Consider the following 20,384-nt stretch of genomic DNA (forward strand, 5'->3'; position numbering starts at 1 on the left):
AGACGCGCACAAACTACGCTCTCAAGTCCTGGGCTGGTGCCCTAACCAGAGGATCGTCCTTCCTCTCAAACAGCTACTCCTGAGTTTGGAGGATTGGAGACGAGGACGCCAGAAAGACCAAGAGTCTGAGATCCGAGCCACTGAAAGGGGTTGTAGGAGACGTTTACATTTGTTTTTATTAAAGCCTAGAATGTTGGGGAGGAAGATCATTGTTAAAGAGTCAACCCCTTTGTCCTCCCATGTAAGAGCTGAGAAAGTTCCCACTCCAGTTCCCTGAGTCTTCCAGAAAGTGCTTCAGCAAAACGAGAGCCTTGCTATTCCTGGCATTGCTGAGGTCTGAAGACCTTCCCTTGGCACGTACCGAGTTCACATCTGGGCACAAGTCTAGAATAACATTGCAGTTCCCCTTTGAAGATGATCCCCCCCGCCCCCACCAGGAAGGGTCAATGCCCCTGGGACACAGGACTCGAAAACTGGTGCTGGGTTCTGCGATTTACACCCCCCAGTACTAGCGTGAGTGAACCTAGCTCAGTGCATTCATTGCAGATGAACTCCCCCCACCCCCCTGCCAGTGGCGAGGGCTATGCAGCCGCTGTCTTTCTGTATCTGTTTTTATACCGGGCGTTTGTAATGCTGCGCCCCTGGGTGGGTTGTTGGCAGCGGGGATTAAACCTGGAACTTCTGGTTCTTGCAACATGAGCCTCTACTGCCTGAGCTAAAAGACGCAGCTCTGTTCCAAGGCTTGTCAACGCCTAGGTGTTCCAGACACCCCTAGAGGAGTGGGTGGGTGGTCTGGGCTCCCCTCCCCACCCTGGTGTCTCAGCACTTCCAGTGTCCCACCGCACAGCTCCAGTGGGACGGCTTTTTCACACAGCGGTGTGCAGCCGATGTCTATTGCCATCGCTTTGCTCTGCTGAGGGAGACAGTTCTGATTAGCACGCCAGTCATGAGAGCAAGTACAATGCAACCCCACCATTAGTAAGAATGTGAGGTCCTAGCTAGCCGGGCATTCCAGGAACCCAGCACAACTTTCCTTATCATTGAATGTCCGCAGTCTTCTCTGACCTTAGTTTCCCTTTGCAGGTCAATGACCGCGAATACCTCTGCACCAGAGGCTATTCACTTTTCCAACTCAGGATATCTTTACAGAAAAACAATCAGACTGGATTCCCTTTGGGCCGCACCACCTTTGACATCCGAGACACAGGAATTCCCCAAAGGAAATTCTGTTCCATTTACAAACTCCAGCAAGGAAAATCCTGACCGATCAAACGGATCAGGATTCAAAAGGTTAGCACCAGAAGCATGAGAGATCTGCCTTTTGGGAAGAGAAGTGAAACTGACCCCCCTCGTCTCCCCAGTAGGCATACTAAGTTCTAACCGTGGTAATGACATTGACTCCTGCTGTGTCACTGGGACAAAACGTCTTTCACTGCACTGCATGCTACATAGCACACTATTGTGTGCTAAGTGAAGTCATTCCTGTATGTGTGTATGTATGTTACAGACATATGCCATATGGACTTAGGTCCCTGGCTTTCGGCACCTAAATCCAAAAACTTTTGGCCTCAGTAACTTACCCCAAGTCACTGTCCCAGCCAGTGAATAGAGCTCAGGAGTGCTTGGCTCCCAGTTCTGTGCTCAAACCTATAGCTCACCTCTCTCTGTTATTGTTGTGGTTAATCTGAGCTGTTGTGCTAATCCTCCCAATGCCGGCGACCAATTATCATCCCCGTTCTAGAGATGGGAACACAGAGGCACGAAGAGACCCAAACCACGCAGCGAGTCGTCGACAGAACTGGAGCTCGAGTTCAGTAGCATATGACGCTAGGGTGACCAGACAGCACGTGTGATAAATCGGGACGGGGGTGGGGGGGTAATAGGAGCCTATATAAGAAAAAGCCCCAAATATCGGGACTGTCCCTATAAATTTGGGACATCTGGTCACCCCATATTACGCTCAGATTCAAGGGTTTTGTTCAATCGTCCGGAGAATGCTGCCTCCCATGAAGAGTATAAACAAACCGCATTCCAGCATAAGTGCAACATGTGATGTGGAGGGGGTGATGGGACGGGGGCACTGGTGAAGGGGGGGCCTTTTGAATCCAGATGGTACCTTTTGAAAAGCGCTTTGGATGGAAGGTGCTACCAGAGGACAAAGCCAACTCATAACTGTAAAATAAGGATTCTCTCTCTCTTCTAAGGGCAAACTGTAAAGGCGTGATGGGTAAACCTCTAAACTGTCCCCCTGAATGCCTGTCCATAGGGCTGATCCAGGTCTCATGCCACCATAACTCCATTGGCTGCGGGGGTGTTATTCCGGATTTACAGCAGTCTTGGGGAAAGAATCCGGCCTATCTAAATTGGGCTGAAGGCAGAGCGGTGGCTCTGCAAGGGTTAAGGAAGCCATAGGAAGATCAGGAAATGTGTGATGACTTGGATAAGTAAGGGAAGTGGCTCATGTCCTGTCTAGAAAGAGCTCTGTTTGGGATGGGAAAGGAGCTGGCGCTGCAGCAGGGACTCGGTCAGCCAGTCCTCGGGATCTTCCGCCTAGAGAATGATGGCCGGGCTCTTTGTGATCCCACTAGCGCTTATCAGCACGGCAGTGGCTTGTACGTTTGAGGAGTCGTCCTTGAACCTCACCGGGATCGTCTGCAGAATGACCAAGCCAGCGGCATTAGTGCGTAAGTCTCTGCTTTATTGGGCTATATTCCCCCCAGGGAAGGCAGGCGGCGGGCACAGCAGACGGCTACGAGTACATCAGTCCTTCTCCATCCCTATTTCCCCAACTAGTATTTATAGTTAAGCCTTTGCAATCAGCCTGTGGGACCACACTATTAAGTATCCCATTGAAATGAGACGTGCTATGCTGTATCAGACTGCTGGTCCAATGAGGCAGCAGTAGCCTCCCGCATTAGCCAATGACTGATGCTTCAGAATCAATGGTGCGATGCTGTACTTCGGGAGCAAATTCCTTCCTGATCGCTCTGATGACCAGTTCATGCCCTGAAGCAATAGATTTATTTGTCATTACCATTTAATGACCATTATAAACTTAGTTTTCATAGCTACAGCTGTTGTTGGGGGCCATGAAATTATCCAGACCTTTTAAAAAAACCACATTAGTGACAGTAATTGATGTGGGGATGCATGGTCTAGTGGTTAAAGCAGCAGCATGAGAGTCAGGTGACCTGTGTTTGATTCCCAGCTCTGCCATGCACCAAAGGCAAATCACCTAATGTCTCTGTGCCTCGGTTTCTCAGTGGGGGAAGCAATGTTTCTCTGCTGCATTAGGGGTTTTTCTAAAGGGGTTTGAGATCCTCAGATGAAAGGTGCTAGTACCTAATTTTAAATACTCCAGCCTTAGTAATGAAGGGGAGAGTGAAAACTGATCAATCTATTCTTGGTTCCCTGTTCCATAATACAAGCATAAGAAGACAGATGATGAACTTGATGGCTGGTATATTTAGAAGGAAATAGTACTTTATGCCATTTAAATTCTGCCTGAGAGACACCCTGTGGCTAGAATTTGAAAGGGGATGGGGAATGTTATGGCTGTTGTTAACATTTTGTAGCTGTGCAGACCATGATCATGACCCTAGTAATTTCATCTCATTCTCCAGGGTATACCGAGATCAACTGCAAGAGTCAGGAACGATTGTTTATCCTCGTGCAGACCTGCACACCTGGCTAGGTGCATTAGGCTGTTTGGTTACCTGCCACTGAGGAAGGATCAGATGATCTTGGCCATGCTGTCGTGGGACAACCAGACATGATGGACCAATGGTCTCATCTGTTGTGGAAACTCTTCTGTCCTTTTGCATTGTCTCTGGTGGTTGGGAACGGCCTTATAGCAAAGCACTGGAACTCAGTAGTGAGATCCATCGCTCTGAGCTCGGTTGATCAGATTTGCGCTGTATGGGGAGGATCACAGCTCTCGTTAAACTCCCTTCATGATCTGGTCTCATTGTGAAATCTGGGCTGGATGCCCTGGGAGCACGGGTCAGACATAGGGAGGTGCTATCCCTATGACCTTCCCCTGTGCAACACGCTTAAGTCAGTGTTTTACCATGAAGCTAACGGGAGCTTATCCCTGCACGGATGGATGCTAGGTGCCAAGCAAAACTGTACGGCTTTTAATGCTATTAACGAGAGGCGCTGATCTGATTTTGAAACGCAGCTGAACTGTGCTTTATCGTTTGTCTTTTCCCTTTGTTCCGCTTGCAGTGAACCAGCAAACAGCTCAGGTAATTCAAGCAGCATTCAGACATGCCACCTACCCTGATATCAGTGAGGAAAGGTCAATGAGGTTTCTTGGCAAAGTGGCCTACGGGTTAACGAAGTAAGTACGACCGTGCGCTTTCTAAACTCCCTTTTGTGCCACGAAATGCGGCAGGCCTATGAATAAGGCCCTGGATGTGCTTGGGAAAAAGGTATGAAGGGAGATTCAAATATGCTCGGTCTGAAATCATAGATGGGAGAACGAGGCCCCCTTCTGCTCCTTTCCACATGCAAGTATTTCCTGATTAAAATAGAGGCCAGCATAATTTGGCATCTGCCATTGGATAAGTCACTTACAGCTAGAGATCTAACAAGCTACCAAGGCTATTTGTGAGCTGTTTCACTTACATCATTGGAAGAGAGCGAAGAGAATGGGGGAAGGTGTCCGAAGGTTCAGGTGATTGAACTGACTCAGGAGGGTGACTGAACTCATTGATTTACATGTGGCACTGTTTAAACAGCTGTCCAACCCCCACGCAGCATCCGCTGCCTGCAGATCTGCATGTAGCAATTCAGTGACTGCACCACGGACTACGTCTGCTCTGGGGACATGGAGAACAGATGGGTTTCAAAGCACTGCCCACGTCCCCGGACTCTAAGTCACGCAGTTCACGTGAGACTCTGAACTTTCCCAAAGTACGTTGGGCCAGGGCTTCTGCTTTGGGCCCATCTCTAGTAATTAACTGTTGCCCACCTAAAAGTCCTCTGCTGTTTGAATTGGTGCAGTATTCTTTGCTACGTGGGGATGCAGTGTTTCTGTGCGCCCTGTCAAACAGTTGCTGCAGACGGAGCTACTTTTATAGTGCTGTGTCCTTGGGTGGGTTGACCCTGCCACCTCTGTGTCTTAAAGCCTGGGTCTCTAACGGTACAGCTATACAGCAAGCAAGCAACAAACAAAACCCATCCACAGCAGCAAGTCTCCGAGTGTGGGTCAGCTGATTCGGGCTCACACTGCAGGGCTAAAAAATAACCATGTAGACATTCAGGCTTGGGCTGGAGCCAGGGGCTCTGAAACCTGGCGGGGAATCTCAAGTTCCAGCCCTCGCTCGAACATCTACATGCTGTTTTCAGCCCCAAACCTGAGGCTCTGATGCACTTTGGGGGGGTGTTGCTGTGTAGGGCTGACTGACTGAGCTAAATGACAGCTGTATCAGCCAACAGTGTATCAGGCTTCTCAATCGCTAAATGTGGCCCAGCCACCACCAGAGGGTGCCAGAGGGCCACCCATGGGCACGGGTTACACATTTCAGGGGTGAATAAAGCAACTCCTACTTATAGTGAGGTGTTGAGTGTGTAACCACTTTGGGATGAAAGCTGCTATATTTTATTATGTTAACTTATTACTATCGATCAGTCACACAATTCAGCAAAAGCAACTGTAAGAATACAAGACTATATTATTTTTTATTACTCACCCGACCAAGAAGAAATGTGATGCAACAAAACAACTTTATGTAGTGTCTCTCCTAGAAATTGTCCCAGCGAATGTACAGAGTTCAGTACAATTACAAGGTTAGCAAGAAACAATAACCGAGAGAGCGCCAATGGAGAAAAGAGACGCATTCAGGTCACGCCGGGCATTCTGAATGTATCCACCCTTTTCATTTTCTTCTTTAGCATACAGATCAACGACTTGTCCATAGAAAACAGTGAGGTCGATTTTAAGGAAGACGATGCCATAGACATTGCAATTCAGAATGTGACAGCATCCTTCAAAGGGACCCTGAGTTATGGCTACACCGGGGCTTGGTTGTAAGTATGTAGGAACACAGGAACTCCCAGACTGGATCAAACCCAGGTCCAGTTAATCCAGTAGCATGTCTCTGCCAGAAGGAAGAAGCCCACAGTGGACAGATGTGGAGTAATCTGCCCCCACATGCTGGTCTCTAATAGTTAGTGATTGTGCTTCAGAGTTTAATATCTCTTCCAACATTATTATTATTTATCATTATTCATTATAACTGGATATTCTTGACATCCTGATAAATCTCCAATCCCTTTTGGAATTGTGCTAAGTTTTAACCCCTAACAGCTTCATGTGGCAGTGAGTTCCACCATCTAATTATGTGTCGTGTGCAAAAGTATTTCTTTCTCCCGGTTTTGAATGTTCCTCCTTTTGATTTCATTGACTGTCCCCTTGATCTTTTGTTATGAGACAAGAACAACAACAATCCCCAACCTACCTTGTCTGTCCCACCCATTACTGTATAGACATGTATTCTGTCCCCTTTATTTGTCTCCTCTCTAAGGTAAAGAAGCCCAGACTTTTCCTAAAGGATTCTCAAAACAACCTGAATCCATTTAATCCTAGTTGGCAATGAGAACAAGCAGGTTGAGGGAGGGTGGGGGAGGTGAGAGAGCTTCACAGACAAGGGGGGGCCAGGTCTGAGCTCTGAATGGTTCATCAGTGTGGTGGTTCTATTCCTGATGTGACATCAACTAGCAATTCGGAGTGCAAAGAAACCCAGGGAGTGAATACAAGGGAAGGACACACATTCTGGGTTATGGTTTTTTTAAAACAAGTGTTGCAATTTCCTGGCCTCTTTATTCAAGGGGGAAATGGCTAATAAAGACAGAAATGGGGCTAGTCTTACATAGTCAATCTGATGTCTTCAAGGTGTTTAGAAGGCACCTATCGCCATTGGGGTCTATGTGCCAGCACTGGACTTCTAGTTCTATGACGGATACGGCTGCTGAGTCTTTTCCATTCTCTTACAGTGTGAAACTCACCCACTCCATTGATTTTGAAATTGAATCCTCAATTGATCTCCAGATCAACGCCAAACTGAGTAAGTAGCGGCACAGCCTGGAATACAGCGTCCTTAGCTACAGCTGGATTAACCTTACTGAGCCCAAGGTACTGTGAGTGACCTCTCCTGCCATGCAGTACCATGTGCTTTTGCTATGAGAAGCTTATCATGGCCCTTTTGTTGCTTATCTCTATTAGAGTAGCAGCGAGTGGCCCCACCTGAGATCCAGGCCCCATTGTGCTGGGCGGTTACAAACACGCAGCGAGAGGCAGTCCCTGCACTTGAAGCTAACAATCTAACTAGGCAAGGCATGCACAACGTAGGAGAAAGGAATCCCATTTTACAGAGGGGGAACTGAGGTAGAGAGAGATTAAAGGGACAGGTTCTCCGCTGGTGTCAATTGTTTCGATGGAGCTACGTGGATTTACATTGGTGGACAGCTGAGAATTGGGCTGGATCTCGAGGCCAAGGCCATTGCTCTATCCACAGACCAGCCCTCTTCTCTATTTTGCAGTTTAGGATAACAAAAAAACCCACAAACCCAGGAGTGAGTTGCACAAAGTTGCGTCCGTTGGGGGTTTTGATCTAGGGAAACAAAACTTCACAAGAGCCCCTTCGTTTTCAGCGAGCTCCTGTTCTATAGCAGGTTTCTGAGTTCTGTATAATATATAATATAAAGTGACTGACTTTATGAAAAATGAGTCAATGGCTTATCCCAGACTGGGCTTTAGATTCCTTGCTGGCTTCCGCATTCTCTCACTATTGGACCAAACTGAGCCATCTATTGCTGATGGGAGGGAGTTGGTTATTTCTTTGGCTTTACTGCTCTAAAGACCCTCGGGCACCATAACAGCATGAAGCATGTGACAACAGTGTGTCATATTTGCAGAGCCCTATCCAAATGTTAAGCTGATTATCCCTTGCAGCACATCATGTATCGACAGGAAAAGCAAGGCAGAGCGAGGCGAAGGGAACTTGACCAAGATATTGCAGCTAGTCAGTGCAGAACTAGAACCCAGAAGTTCTTGGTGAAACTGCCTGCTGGTCGTCTCTGTCATCAGAGGAATGACAGGAGCCTTTTGCATGCAGTGGGTTGCAAGCTAACTGCAATGTAGCCAGCGTTGCATGGAATGATTTGCAAACCTTTTCCCCACAGTGCATTGGTTTGGGCTGGGAGGCTGGGGGAAGAAGCACGTTTAAAAATCGCGTTCCGTGAAGAAAACGTCTGGTGGAGGAAATACCTCTTTTGGTTGGGATGGGGGTCGCAATAATGTTACATGGGAGTCGCTTTAAAGTCCAAGAGGAGCGAGATCCTGGCAGAAAGTGCCAGAGTCATTTATATTTGCTAGTTCTCTTGGAGAGGAAGCCAGGTGTTCCAGCTCTCAAAGCACTGCCTGGCGATGGGCAAGCGTTCACCCCATGGTACAGAGGGGCAAACAGGCACATAGACATGAAGTGACTTGCCCGCATCACAGACGAGTTAGTGGGCAGAGTTGAGACACGGGTAACATTTTCAAAAGCATCCAAGTGACTTAGGAGCCTAAGTCCCATTGACTTTTAATAACACTTCGGGGATATCTACTCTCTGAGCGCTACAGCAGTGTAGCTACAGCGCTTCTGCTCCGTTCCTGTAGTGTAGCCACTTGCTCTGGTGATGGGAGGGGTTCTCCTGTTGTTAATCCACCCGCGGGAGAGGCAATAGCTTGACTGACAGAAGAATTCTTCTGTTGATCTAGCAGTGTCTACACCAGGGCTCAGATCGGCTTAACTAGGGGCGTGAATTTTTCATACACTTGAGCAACATAGCTAGGTCGACCCAACTTTTAGGTGTAGACCAGACCTCAGACTCCTAAGTGCCTTTGTTCCCTTTGGAAAACGAGACTCAGGTTGTGAAGCCAACTCGGGATTGCAGCCCTGAGCAGAGCAATGCCTCCGAAATACCTTTGAAAATCTGGGCCCGGGATGCTTTTGAAAATTTGACCCCAGCACTCTCATTTCCTGGTTCCCACCTCCCTGTCTTAACCCCAAATAAGTCCCCCGTAAACCTACTGAGCTTGGTACACATGCAGTGTTTGCCCCTTCGTAGCCTCAGACCCTAAGTTCTTCCACTTCTCAGTATGGTGCAGTTAAAAGATCCATTTCCCTCTAGTCACCCGGGGTCTCTGATTCCCCCTGTTCTGTCCTGTACTCACTCCAGCTAGCACAGGTGCCCTGTTTATTTCGCTTCCCAGTTTCTTGTCAGTTGCACGGGGTTTATAATCCACGTTTGTTTTTTGTGCTGTGCAGCGTGTGCAAAGGGCCGGGTGGCGGCCGATACCTCGGATTGTTACCTGACGTTCTATAAGCTGACGCTCCATCTCCAGGGAGACAAACAGTGAGTTCTTCTTCAAGCAATGCATCCTTGTGCACATGGCAGCTTGCCTGGCCTGTCGCTACTGTCCCCGCGGGCTTTCGATCCCATTGGGCACCCCCCACATTTCCGTAACGATCTTTCTTCTCTGCAGGCCAGGGTGGCTAAAACAGCTCTTCACAGACTTCATCTCATTTACCTTGAAGCTCGTTCTAAAAGGCCAGGTAAGAAACACAGACGACTAGATGACAGAAGTGCAAAGGCTGTGTCTTATGTCCACAAAGTGCCCTATAAGCCTCTGGCATTGGTACATCATAATAATGAAGGGCCTGATCCTGCACTATGAGGAGTCCCAGTGAAACTTAGAGGCTGGTCTGGTGTCTAAATGGAGTACTCTGGACCTGTGCTGCCAGGAATATAGGGTTGAGTCCCAATTCTAGACCCTGGTATCCTGGGACAGCAGGGTTTTGGCAACAAGCTGACAGGCATGGAGCATCCTGCCTTGCTTAGCAGCAACCTCTTAGTGCTGGTATCCAAAGAGAGGGTAACGTCAGACGCTTGAGGGTCATGTTTAAAAAGCAGGAGGCTGACGTTAATCTCCCAGCAGTGTAAATCAGGAGTGACTCCAGTGGAGTTACACCAGTGCAAAACTGGCATGAGTGAGATCACACTGAGGCCTCGGAGGCTGCAAGACTTGGATTTGGACACATGGCCACACCGGGGTTTTTTTGGCCCACACCAATGCATTCAATTGCTTTCCTTTCCTCTTGTAGGTGTGTAAAGAAATTAACTCTCTGGCTCAGCTGCTGGCAGATTTTATACAGGACAGAGCAGGTAAGTGTTCTGCCCAGTTTCTCTTCCCTGTCTTCCTCCTTTCTGAGACGCAATCCACTACGGCTGAGCTAGACCCAAAGGAGACAATGACCCTGTCCCTGCGAAACGGGGATCGAGACATGGCCGTGGTCGAGGAAGCCGCACCCAAAACGGCACTAATCAGAATCCCTCCCTGTGCGGTGGGGGGTTGAGGAAAGAAACTACGCAGGCTGGAGATTGAGGGTCCATCTACCCTGCAGTCATGGGGTGGGACTTCTGCTCGTGTGGGCTGGATATACTCAATCTAGCTTTTATCCAGCTAGGAGTTCAGTGTGGGCTGTGCAAGCCAGTCCTGGCCCCTGGGCATTACTCAGAGCTCATCTACACTTGGAAAGCTACAGAGGCGTGGCGGCACTTCGGTTTAGATACTTACTACAGTGACGTGAGAGCTTCTCCCCTCACTGTAGTTAATCCACCTCCCTGAGAAGTGGTAGCTAGGTCGATGGAGGAATGATTCCACCCACCTAGCATTGGGTGGGTTGGCTTAACGGTGTTGCTCGGGGGTGTGTGTGGTTTTTTCACACCCCTGAGCGATGTAGCTGGGGTGACCTAACGTCTGAGTGTAGACCTGGCCTCAGGCAGGTAGTACCCCGAGTTAGCTAGATCAAAGCTAACTTGGGCATGTCTACAGTGGTTTCAGAGTCGATCTGCTCTGAGTTAAAACAGGAGGAGAGCGTGTTGTACAGATTCCAAAGAGACGCTCAAGTCCGTCGGGTAAGTAAGATTTCATTAGAAGTGCCTGCGTGAGACTTGGGGCTGGATTTTTTTCTTCAGAGCACAAACCCCAGTGGAAGTCAGTAGGGCCCGTTCACCTACGTCACTTCCCCAGAAGTGACCTCTCAGACTGCAGGCAGAAGGGCAAGCTTTCCAGGCTGTGTGGTGCCTTGGAGATCCCAGGAACCTGGGCCCAGCATGCGCCTCTCTTCAGTTGTCCCTGTTTTCACTCAACGGGCCCCACGCCAATGACACGGTTCTTTAAGAACCAGGATTTGCCCAGCAGACCTTGCTCCTCTTTTCACCAGGGCCATTTTGCACGAGAAAAGACAGTTTCTCACGTTGGTGAACAGGACGACGAGTCACGCGTGGAGACAAACAGGATTGGTGCCTCTGAAACACACTCCAGCTTTTGACATGTCTGGAAACACACCAGAGCGTGATTTTTGTGTGCGGGGAGTCAGATGAAAAAAGTCAGGGCATCGTGACTCAGTGATTTGCTGAATGTGAGGAAAACTGAGTTTTGTGCCAGTGTTGTCAATAGTGGGATTCTTTTTGCACCGTTCTACTAGCCAGTACTATTACTGGGCCACTTGAGTGCTGCCTCAGATACTGAACCAGGTCCTGCCCCATGGACTTGCTACATCTTCTTTCAAGTGCCAACATTGCCATTAAACGCTGGCACTTAACGGCAGTGCCACGAGAGCAGCTGTGGAACGGCATCAGCAAAGCCGTAAGAACCAGCTAACAGCTGTCTGTACACTGAACTGATGTCACGTGTGTGGGCGTCACCATCAGAACGTTCCCCCCCCAGACTGCCCTCGCTTGAAATCACTTCTGGGGCTCCGGCACCTGAAAGCGCCTTGGAGATTTGTCATTCTGAGAACCAAACAGAAATTGACACATGAAATGTTCATTGCAGCCATTGAAAATGACATCCCGGTTTGCCAGGGGCTCCTCCCTTAAGATGAAATATTGACCAGAGCTCCGTGCAGGTTTAAAACCTTAAGGCGCCGTCCTGCAGGAAAATATTTGCCAAGGGGGAAAAAATACTCAATAGAACTTGTGCTCCTAAGTCATGTAAATGTGCTTGAAAATCCCCCCCTTCCTGGTTGGCCTACATGCTCAGACACCACAGGGATGGATAAATAATATTTATTAGATTAGTTAGATAGCGAGTGACCTTAAATTAAAGTATGAGGCCTGAGAGACTGAAGCCATAAGTGGGTATTCACCCATGAAAGCTTATGCTCCAATACATCTGTTAGTCTTAAAGGTGCCACAGGACTCTTTGTTGCTTTTTACAGATCCAGACTAACACGGCTACCCCTCTGATACATCTCTCTAAGGTTTTTCTATTGCACCCATCACTTTGGAATGCCAGGATTGAGAATTATTAGTCGTGTTTTACAAGTGGGGAAACTGAGGCACGGAAGGTCCATGGCAGAGATAGTAATAGAACCTAGGTGTCCTGACTCCTCGTGCTGTGCTATATTATCTTCCTCTAGTCTGCAGGAGTTAATCTGTTAGTGTTCGAAATGGACTTCGTAAATTCTGGCCTCGATCATGTGATCGAGTCAGTAAAACGAGTGGTTTTTATTTTTTTTCTGCAGCAAATTTCCTCCAGGATGGGGCTATAGGAGTAGATATTTCACTGGCATCATTTCCAGTAATAAAAGCAAACTACATGGAATCGCATCATAAGGTAAAGTATTTTTGGGGGGGGAGTGGGGACAAATGAGGGTGGGGGCATTTCATACTAATTTCTTCCAGTTCTCTTCTCTGTCCCACTCTTGGAGATGGCTAGAAGGCAGAGATGTCTAACCATTAGAGCAAGGGTTAAGGAAGGAAGACTCCAGGGCTCTCCTGCTGGTTCTGCTTCTGATTTATTATATAGTTGAAGTCACTTAATGACTCTTTACCTCAGTTTCCCCACCTATGAAATAGGGATAATAAATCCCTACTTCCCAGGGTGCAGTGAGTTGTAAGAGCCCCAGATTAAAGGCGTTCTAGAAGGACAGAGTATTCTTTTTTCCGGGACTAGTCTTTTAGAAGGCGAGAGATGGAAAGGTTTGCAGACTGGCTCTTATTTGATCAGGGCTGGCTCTCAGCTGTCCTTACTCAGAACGCTGTTAACAAGGGAAATACAAACTGACGCTCAGGTTCAGTTAAAGCAACTCAAACCCTCAGGAATTAGAAAGGTCTTCGGTAAACTCTGCACATACAGGGGCCGGATTCTCCGCGCCCCCCCCCCCCCCAGCCAGCACCACCTTAACTGATCTCTCGAGGACACCCCCAGTGCGTGGGTGAGTCTCCCACATAGGATGGCTAGTCACAAGGAGGTGTGGCTGAAGCATTATTGGGCTCTCGTAGTCCCTCCCTGGCATAACAGTCCCTTGTGGCTTCAACCAGCTGCTGTGATTTAGAATGGTCCTTGGTCTCTCTCATCTATCCTGGGGACGGGGCCAGCCTAGACTCATCCCTAAAATCAGGGAGCTGCAACTGGCTTCTTTGCTCCACCATGCCCCTTTGGGATTAGCTATCCACCCTGACTACACCCTGCACGTATTGGCGGTAGCTGAGAATCTTGCCCAGGCTGTATAGTGCACCGTCTTCCATCTGTGTCTGGCTTAGCTTATCCTGTCTGGCTTTAATAAACACAACTAATGGGCAGCAGGTTTAAAACAAATAAAAGGAAGTTCTTCTTCACACAGCGCACAGTCAACTTGTGGAACTCCTTGCCTGAAGGCTAGGACTATAACCGCGTTTAAAAGAGAACTGGATAAATTCATGGAGGTTAAGTCCATTAATGGCTATTAGCCAGGATGGGTAAGGGATGGTGTCCCTAGCCTCTGTTTGTCAGAGGGTGGAGATGGATGGCAGGAGAGAGATCACTTGATCATTACCTGTTAGGTTCACTCCCTCTGGGGCACTTGGCATTGGCCACTGTCGGTAGACAGGATACTGGGCTGGATGGACCTTTGGTCTGACCCAGTACGGCCGTTCTTATGTTCTAACTAGCCCTTTGCGTCGCAGACCAAGCGTGACGTGGCCAGGTGAGGACAGCTGGCTAATTGGTGGTCACCAGCAATGCATTCTCTTTCATTTGAAGGGTCTGCTTTTGTACAAGAACTATTCAGTCGTCTTCAATGACTCCATGTTTGCTCCATCTCTGCTCTCCGAGTCCAGGATGCTATATTTCTGGTTTTCAGACCAGGTCCTGAACTCTCTGGCCATGGCAGCTTTCCTGGATGAACGTCTGGTGTTAACGATCACAGGGGAAGAGTTAAGGGTAACTATTACAGGGTTATTTTAACTTTTTCTCTCACTCAAATAGTATTTTGAAGCCCTTCCCCGCCTCCTCCCCCCACTTTGGGGAGAAGGTAAAAATTCTCAGAGCATTCATTTGCTGTGCAATCTGGTTCCAAAAGAAGAAGGGAACGTATAGTGAGATGCAGCCTACAGTGTGATCATGGTCAGAAAAGTGGCACCTTCTTAGATGTCCATACCTGCTCCCTGTGTGTTGGTCGATGAGTCCTATCTACTAATCCCCTGCAGACCCCAAAGAGCTATGGGAAAGCAAAGTGGATTCTATTTTGTTTCATGGTAACAACACACTCAGCTTATTTTCTGGATTGCGGAATCCTAGCCAGATTTTCAGATCCTGGGGGTAAGTCTGTGGTGCAGGTGTAACACTGGTCCTATGGGAGGGTTGTCAGCAGTGGGGATCGAACGTGAGAACTCAGGAGCTAAAAGTCTCAGCTGTTAACCAAGACTGTATCAGCAGCATCAGCCGCTGGCTGTGGGTGACAGAGTGCCCACACTGAGTGGGTTACGCTGGCAGATAGAAAATTAATCTTTTGACTTGTAAACTAAGCAAAATATGCTGTGGGATCATTGGGAGAAAAGGAAATCTGCAACCTCACAATGTCTTACATGGAGTCACTTTATTGGCTATAACCACATCTTACGACAGAAAAAAGAAATCCTCAGAAAACAAAATGCTATGGGTCTTGTTTTCCCAGCAGTACTGCAGAAGAGAAGGTGTTACAAGATCTGAAATACCAGCTTGCACCAAGCTTAGTTCTGAGTAGACAAGAGCACTTGGTTTATTGCAGCTTAGAATTGGTACTGGGCTTGGGCTCTGCTTAGGAGAATGACTGTGATGAAGAGGGAAAATCCAGTGGGTGAAACCTGCAGCGGCCGGAGTGAAAAAGCACGGACAGAGAGACAGGGGTAGGAGAAGGAGCTGACAGAACAATTTGCTGACGTGGGGAACAATGTGTTGTAATTTATCCTACTTTTAATGAGAGCAAAACCAGAGCCTGGGTCAGTGGTAGCAAAGATGTCCAGCCACACATTGTTCCTGTGGTTGGTTGGTTCAAGATAGACCGTTGCCCTGTGGTCTCCAGGGGCTGCCCCTCTTGTTCTATATTAATTCAGCCACATTTGAGAATTCCTTGGGAGTTGCCCTCAACCTACGGACACTCTTTGGGCCCCCCAGCTCCGGTGACACGTTGGGAACACATTGTGCTCAAACCAACTCATAATTTCATTGTTGTTGTTGTTCCTTTAAGGAGATGTTTGAAATGGAAGACACGGAGGCTCACCAAGGGATTGTGCAAGAGGTAACCAGGGAGCCAGTTCAGAGCTAACTTTATGGACCGTGGCAATGTTGTTTCTTTAAATGGAATATACAATAGTAAAGTGAATAAACACATAAGGAACGCCCTTCCTGAGCTGGAAGGCGACGACCCAACCGAAGGTCAACGTCTGCCCCTGCCACACGGAACCACGGGGGGGGGGGGGGGGGAGGCTGGAACACAGTGGCTCTTTCAGGTAGGGGCTGGGTGATTTGCCACGACGTAGCATCTTGGGTCCTTCCCCCTCCCCACCATCTCTAGGATGCTGGGGGCAAGGGATGCTGAGGCTCCTTCACCCCTTGGGCTGCAGTAGCCTCTGTAGAGCTGGGGGGGAGGGAGTGGATTTCTCCAACCCCCATCCCTGTGTAGTTCCCCCAGTGTCCCAACTCAATTACTGGGGCTGGTTGGGGCGGGGGGCAGTGAGAAGAACCTGAGGCCATAAGAGGGATGCAGTGTGTTGCGTGCGCCTCATAAATTAAGAAATCAAGTACCATGCACCTCAGAAACGTCTTGAGCACGTATCCTGTCCCCCTTATGTCCTACAGATTTTTCAAGGCACTTCTTATAATGACTCGCTGGCTAAGGTCTGGAGTCTCACCCCTCCCCAAATTACCCTCCAGCCTGAAGGGACAATTGTGAAGTCATCTGTTGCCGTGGAACTCAGCATTTTTTCCCAAGGAGCAGAGCCCACCGGGGTGTTATATTTTGAGAAGGTCAGTTTCTTATTCAGTTAATCTAGGTTGCAAATTCCTTGGGGCAGGGACCATGTCTCACACTAGGCTCTGCATTGCATCACAGATGCTGTTAGTGCTCAACCAATAAAAGCTTTAAAGTTCGGTCATTACATTGACATTGTTTGGAAAGTAAATGACGGCTGGAGGGGCACACAAATAGCAATCTGAAGTGGTTAGTTTCTCACCCCCCCGCTCCCCTGTTCTCTCCGTCTCTTGGGATTTGTCCTCACTAGCCAGTTAACATGGATTTGTCCTCACTAGCCAGTATAGCTTGGGTGTTCCTTGACCCCCATCCACACATGCAAACCTGGAACATGACGTTATTTCTAGAGAGTCCTGTGGAAAAGTGTTCAGTAGTGCGTTATTTTAATGCTGCCTCTGTGGGCCATACACATCTCTGATGTGTAATTCCATTGGCTTTATCAGAACGACACCAGAGCCCTGCGCATGCGGGGATGGGACTAAGTGTTTGGTCAGTGCTGTGTGCCTACCCATATAGTACAGGCTTAATAAATAACGCTTATCAGGCACGTACCTCACTAATCAAGTCACAGAGCTTCAATTTCCAGAGCTCCTAGTAAGCAGGGGCTCAACAGGAGTTTACCATGCTGAACTGGCAAAAGGGAATGATCATGATTTTCTTCCTCCGATGAATCTGGTGATGAAGCCAGACAGAGCGTGTGACTGTCTCCTTCTCTTCACAGGAAGTCACTGTCACAATCCAGTCTGCGTATGTAGAAAAGAAACTGGTTTTGCATCTCGCTGACTCTGTGTAGGTACCGGTGTCTCTTGTGCATTGCACTGGTCTCTTAACTTGCCTGTGCTAGCTGCAAAGAAAGAAGGCTTTTTCAGATACTTCTCACTGACTTTATCTTTTCTCGGTTAATATTTTCCTACAGGATAGAGCCTAAAGTTTTTAAATGTGCTTTGGAGAGAGCTGGGGTAAGTAGAGAGCATTGAATCTCCAGGGAAGACCTTAGGGGTCATTATAGATCTCTGCAGTTGCTGCTTCTTTCTGTAAATGTGTTTGATTTTCAGGATGACAGATCTCTAAGGCACTTCCTGCAGAAAATCATCTCAGTTGCAGGAATCCCAGAAGTGATTTCAAGTGAGTTTATGCTCCGGAGAAAGTTCTGGCAGAACATGCAACGTCAGTTGTGTTTTCGAACTGTCGTTTGAAGTGGCTGCAAGTTGTTTCTAATTGTTCCATAGTTGCTGTTCAGAAATGAGTTGTTTTCCATGGAAATTTTTGACTTTTTGGTGAAAAATCTGAAATATTTTGATTTGGAAATGCTGCATGGGAGTTGTAGTTTGGGTGCTTCCTCTAAGGTTGGATTACACGGACCATGATGCACCCTTTCTCTTCTTGGTGCAGAGAAGTGGTGCATCATGGGAGCCCCTGGCTGTAGTGCATCATGGGAGATGCTCTAAACCCCTTTAGTCTCTATGGAAAATCTTCCATCTAATGACAATGGACCCAGTACATGGGGCAGTACCTAGTACGGTATCTGAGGCAGCACTAACGTGGTTAAATAATAATAAAGTGGCCAGTAGAGTGGTGTGAAAAAAGTCACATCATTGGCAAACCTGGCACAAAACTGAGTTCCCCTTAGATTCAGTGTATCGCTGATTGATTCATGATGCACTTTCATCAGAATCACGAAAAAAATCACACTCTGGTGTGTTTCATTTGTCCGTTTTCCAGCATGTCAAAAGCTCCATGGTGCGTGTGTGGGTTTCAAAGGCGCCAACTAATGTTCATCCCAGTGTGGGATCCACTTTCCTATTCACCAAGATGAAAAACTGTCTCCCCTTGTGCAAGTGCAAAGTGGCCCTTGTGAAAAGAGGATCAAGGCCTAGTGCACAAATGTTGGCGCTTAAAAGCAGCGGCACTGTGAAAACGGGCCCATTGTGTGAAAATAGGGACAACTGAAGTTCATGGGGTCTCAGAGGTACCACACCCAGCATGGGAAGTTTGCCCTTCTACTATGCAATCAGACAGTCTCACCAAATGCGTTTACTGTCGAGGGACTAGCAAACCACCGTTAGTGGGCCTGTAACTGGATGGTTTTATTGATTTCCTAGGGATCGAGCCAGCTTTAACTTCTCTGATGAACAGCAAAGGACTCAATCTATTTGAAATTAAAAATCCTGAGATCATCACAAAGGAGGTAAGTAAACTTACAGCCACTTCTATGTACAGAACACTGCAAGCTTCTTGTTGTAAATGTGGTGTGAGCTAGTATAACTCGTCTCTCTCTCTCTCTTTATAGGGATACCTAATTATACAGCTGGATTTTGGCTTCCCACATCATTTGCTTGTAGATTTTCTTAAGAAAACATTATAGAAGGAATCCATTCATAAAGGAGTGTTGGAATTGACTGTACAAATAGAAAGAATGCATGTGACCCAATGAAATTATGTCCTTTTGGGGGGTCAGCTTCCCTATAGCCCAGCCATTAAAAGAGATATTGATTTTAGCAAGAAATACTCTGGCTTTTATGGACATCTCTCTCTGATGAATCCCTGCTAAACATGGATGGCGAAGTCCATAGCCAAAGCTACGGCTTGTTGCTTTAAAAGTCTTAGGTGATTCTCTGTGCTCATGAAAGTGAACTACTAAGTCAGTGGGTTTGGATCAGGCCCTACCACCTAGTGCCAGGCCCAGTGAAGGATTTAACTGGTCCATTTTCATCCCCGTTGCAGCGTTTTACTGTGCTAGTCCCAGGCTTCTTCTAGCCACCAGTCATATCAAAGGGGGTAGTGTGGTGATACTGACAAACCTTAGAGATGCGATCACCAGACTTGGTTAACTTCCCAGAGAGTAACCTCAGAAGCAGTAATGCCAGAATGCCTAGGCATGGTATTAGGATCAGTAAGTTGGATATGACTTTGAAGTGTAATATGGCAGTCTCAATGACTGATGCTTACATAGAGGCATCAGGGCCGCCCAGAGGATTCAGGGGGCCTGGGGCCCCCCGCCGCCGAATTGCCGCCGAAGACCCGGCACTTCGGCAGCGGGTCCCGGGGCGGAAGGACCCCCTGCCGCGGGTCTTCAGGGCACTTCAGCAGCGGGTCCCGGAGCGGAAGGACCCCCCGCCGCGGAATTGCCGCCGAAGACCCGGAGCGGAAGAAGCTCCGGGGCCCCCGGAGCGAGTGAAGGACCCCGCTCCAGGGGCCCCAAAAAACTCTCGTGGGGGCCCCTGCGAGGCCCCGGGGCCTGGGGCAAATTGCCTCACTTGCCCCCCCCTCTGGGCGGCCCTGAGAGGCATCACATCCTGGGACATGAGATGATGGGTATAGTCCCTTGCTACACTGTTTGCAACTGGTATAGTGTGTTCAGTTATAGCCATCTCAATAACAGAGGGGTGGTGATGCCATTGGTGCAAGTTTACGAGCAGCAAAAAGAGGAGACTAGAAAGAGCACGAGGAAAGAGCAAAAGATACAAATGGATGGACCCCCCAGTACCATGCATTCTTTTGTATGCTCCTGCAATGCAATGATGTTTTGGTGCTGTTCAATCTCTTTTTTTTTTTGGTACCAATTATATCTTCTTTCCAGCCACTGTGTTTCTATAAAGCATTCAATATGAGGGGAAAAACTCAAAAGCAAAACAGGAGGAACAAATACTAAATGCAATTCCAAGAATCACAGGGTTATTACAATAATAAAAATAGGAGATCAGAACTCTCTCCCATTGCATGAAAGCATATTAAAATCAGGGTTTCTCCAAGAAGTTTGAGACGATTTCTCCCCTCACCCCCCAATAGGGGTCATGAAATGTGAGGATCTATTTCTGCTTCTGGTGATATGCTTTCATATTTATGTGGCAAACCCATGTGGAGAGGCCATGTGGTCTAGTGGCTAGCGCAAGAGACTGGGCGCTGGCTGGCCTGGGTTCTGCACCCCGTTCAGCTATGGGCTTGTTTGAGCGTGAGCAAGTCACGTCATAGCTCTGTGCCTCAGTTTCCCCATTTGTTGAATGGGGGATTCCTTGAACTCACTGGAGGGGGTTTGAATCTTCACTAACTGCTGCT

The 20,384-nt window shown here is 48.0% G+C and overlaps 1 protein-coding gene across 1 annotated transcript; it reads left to right on the forward strand.

The window, feature by feature from the left end:
* Positions 1-2,477: 2,477 nt before the first annotated feature.
* Positions 2,478-18,820, forward strand: CETP (cholesteryl ester transfer protein). The gene is made up of 16 exons (XM_065416587.1): positions 2,478-2,684; positions 4,228-4,342; positions 5,899-6,033; positions 7,000-7,070; positions 9,318-9,405; positions 9,536-9,605; positions 10,155-10,215; positions 12,582-12,673; positions 14,081-14,260; positions 15,546-15,596; positions 16,157-16,324; positions 17,050-17,117; positions 17,245-17,287; positions 17,384-17,453; positions 18,431-18,516; positions 18,619-18,820. The coding sequence occupies exons 1-16, from the start codon at positions 2,558-2,560 to the stop codon at positions 18,691-18,693; spliced, it is 1,500 nt and encodes a 499-aa protein (XP_065272659.1). The 5' UTR covers positions 2,478-2,557; the 3' UTR covers positions 18,694-18,820.
* The last annotated feature ends 1,564 nt before the right edge of the window (positions 18,821-20,384 follow it).

This window comes from Emys orbicularis, chromosome 14, assembly GCF_028017835.1.
Source record: "Emys orbicularis isolate rEmyOrb1 chromosome 14, rEmyOrb1.hap1, whole genome shotgun sequence".
Classification (NCBI taxonomy): Eukaryota; Metazoa; Chordata; order Testudines; family Emydidae; genus Emys; species Emys orbicularis.

Bases quoted from the DNA above. Each gene is read 5' to 3' on its own strand.
- CETP (XM_065416587.1), top strand. From the start codon at position 2,558: ATGATGGCCGGGCTCTTTGTGATCCCACTAGCGCTTATCAGCACGGCA. The intron at 16,325-17,049 runs GTCAGTTTCTTA...TTCTCTTCACAG, and splicing joins GGGTGTTATATTTTGAGAAG to GAAGTCACTGTCACAATCCA. The intron at 17,454-18,430 runs GTGAGTTTATGC...TTGATTTCCTAG, and splicing joins AATCCCAGAAGTGATTTCAA to GGATCGAGCCAGCTTTAACT.